This window comes from Solanum lycopersicum, chromosome 3 (assembly GCF_036512215.1).
Source record: "Solanum lycopersicum chromosome 3, SLM_r2.1".
NCBI classification, from domain to species: domain Eukaryota; kingdom Viridiplantae; phylum Streptophyta; class Magnoliopsida; order Solanales; family Solanaceae; genus Solanum; species Solanum lycopersicum.
In genome coordinates this window covers 13,908,187-13,909,531 of record NC_090802.1, presented here as the reverse complement: position 1 = coordinate 13,909,531, position 1,345 = coordinate 13,908,187, and the positions used below count along the sequence as shown (strand labels likewise).

Here is a 1,345-nt window from a genome sequence, read left to right as displayed (position 1 = left end):
AGATGAGGATGCGCCATATCCGAGTTGGGTTTGTTTTGAAGAGGCTTTCTTGGGGCGTTTCTTTTCCCGAGAATTGAAAGAGGCTAAGGTACGAGAGTTCCTTACACTGAAACATGACTCTATGAGTGTACATGAGTATGGGTTGAAGTTCACCTGCTGTCCCGTTATGCTCCTGAAATGGTTAAGGATATGAGGAGCAAAAAGAGCTTGTTTGTCGCTAGCTAGGGTCATGCATCAAGCAAAGAAGGTAGGGATGCGATACTAATAGTCGATATGGACATATGCAAGTTGATCGTTTATGTGCAGAAGGCCGAAGAGGAGAGAATAAGGGACAGAGAAGAGTATAGGAGCAAGAAATCCAAGATTGGGAATGATCTAGGCAGTAGAAAGGTGGTATGAATCGGCCACAATTTCATAAATAAAAAGGGTCCGCACCATCATTTGCTAGTGCGCCTGCACACAGATACAAAGGTGAACTCATGTCTAGAATTCACAGAACTTCAGAGCTGGACCAGCACAATCTCAAGGAAGTGTGGCACAAGGAGGTAGTTAGGATCCTTTATGTTCTAGGTGTGGTAGGCACCACCCAGGTAAATGTCGTGATGGCCAGACATGTTGTTTTAAGTGTGGACAAAGGGTCACTTCATCAAGGAGTGCCCTAAGAACATGTAGAGTAGTGGAAATCTGGCAAAAGAGCCCAATCTTCATTTGTTGCTCAACCAGACAGGGCTGCACCTAGAGGAGCTCCTTCTGGTATCGACGGAGGGGTAAAACGCCTCTATGCAATCACTAGCCGGCAAAAGCAAGAAAACTCTCCAGATGTTGTCACTGGTATGATCAAAGTCTTTACTTTTGATGTTTATGCTTTGTTAGACCTAGGAGCAAGTTTTTCTTTTGTAATTCCTTATGTTGCAAATAGGTTAGAGATTTATCCTGAGAAACTTTGTGAACCTTTCTATGTTTCTAGGAGAGTTTGTTCTAGCAGAAAGAGTTTATCGTGATTGTCCATTTCTATCAATCACAAGAACACCATGGTTGACCTAGTGGAGTAAGACATGGTAGATTTTGATGTCATTCTAGGTATGGACTGACTTCATGTCTGTTATGCATCAATAGATTGTATAACTCGAGTTGTGAAGTTTCAGATTCCTAATGAGCGAATTATAGAGTGAGTAGTAGTTTAAAAAGAAGAAACTTTAAAAAAAAAATATAAAATTCACACACACAAAGCCCATTTTTAAATCATTTGTATTTTTCATGACCGCTCAAAGGGTGAATGAATTCACTGGTTACAGAAAAAAAGAAAAAACATAAAAGTGGTCTAGAGTTCAACCCGAATCAACAG

The 1,345-nt window shown here is 40.8% G+C and overlaps 1 protein-coding gene across 1 annotated transcript; it reads left to right on the top strand.

Annotated features, from left to right (window-relative positions):
- The first annotated feature begins 273 nt into the window (after positions 1 to 273).
- Positions 274 to 1,001, top strand: LOC138347421 (uncharacterized). The gene is made up of 3 exons (XM_069295718.1): positions 274 to 393; positions 488 to 545; positions 724 to 1,001. The coding sequence occupies exons 1-3, from the start codon at positions 274 to 276 to the stop codon at positions 999 to 1,001; spliced, it is 456 nt and encodes a 151-aa protein (XP_069151819.1).
- Positions 1,002 to 1,345: the final 344 nt, after the last annotated feature.

Bases quoted from the DNA above. Each gene is read 5' to 3' on its own strand.
- LOC138347421 (XM_069295718.1), top strand. From the start codon at position 274: ATGGACATATGCAAGTTGATCGTTTATGTGCAGAAGGCCGAAGAGGAG. The intron at 394-487 runs GTATGAATCGGC...ACTCATGTCTAG, and splicing joins ATCTAGGCAGTAGAAAGGTG to AATTCACAGAACTTCAGAGC. The intron at 546-723 runs GTAGTTAGGATC...TTGCTCAACCAG, and splicing joins AGGAAGTGTGGCACAAGGAG to ACAGGGCTGCACCTAGAGGA.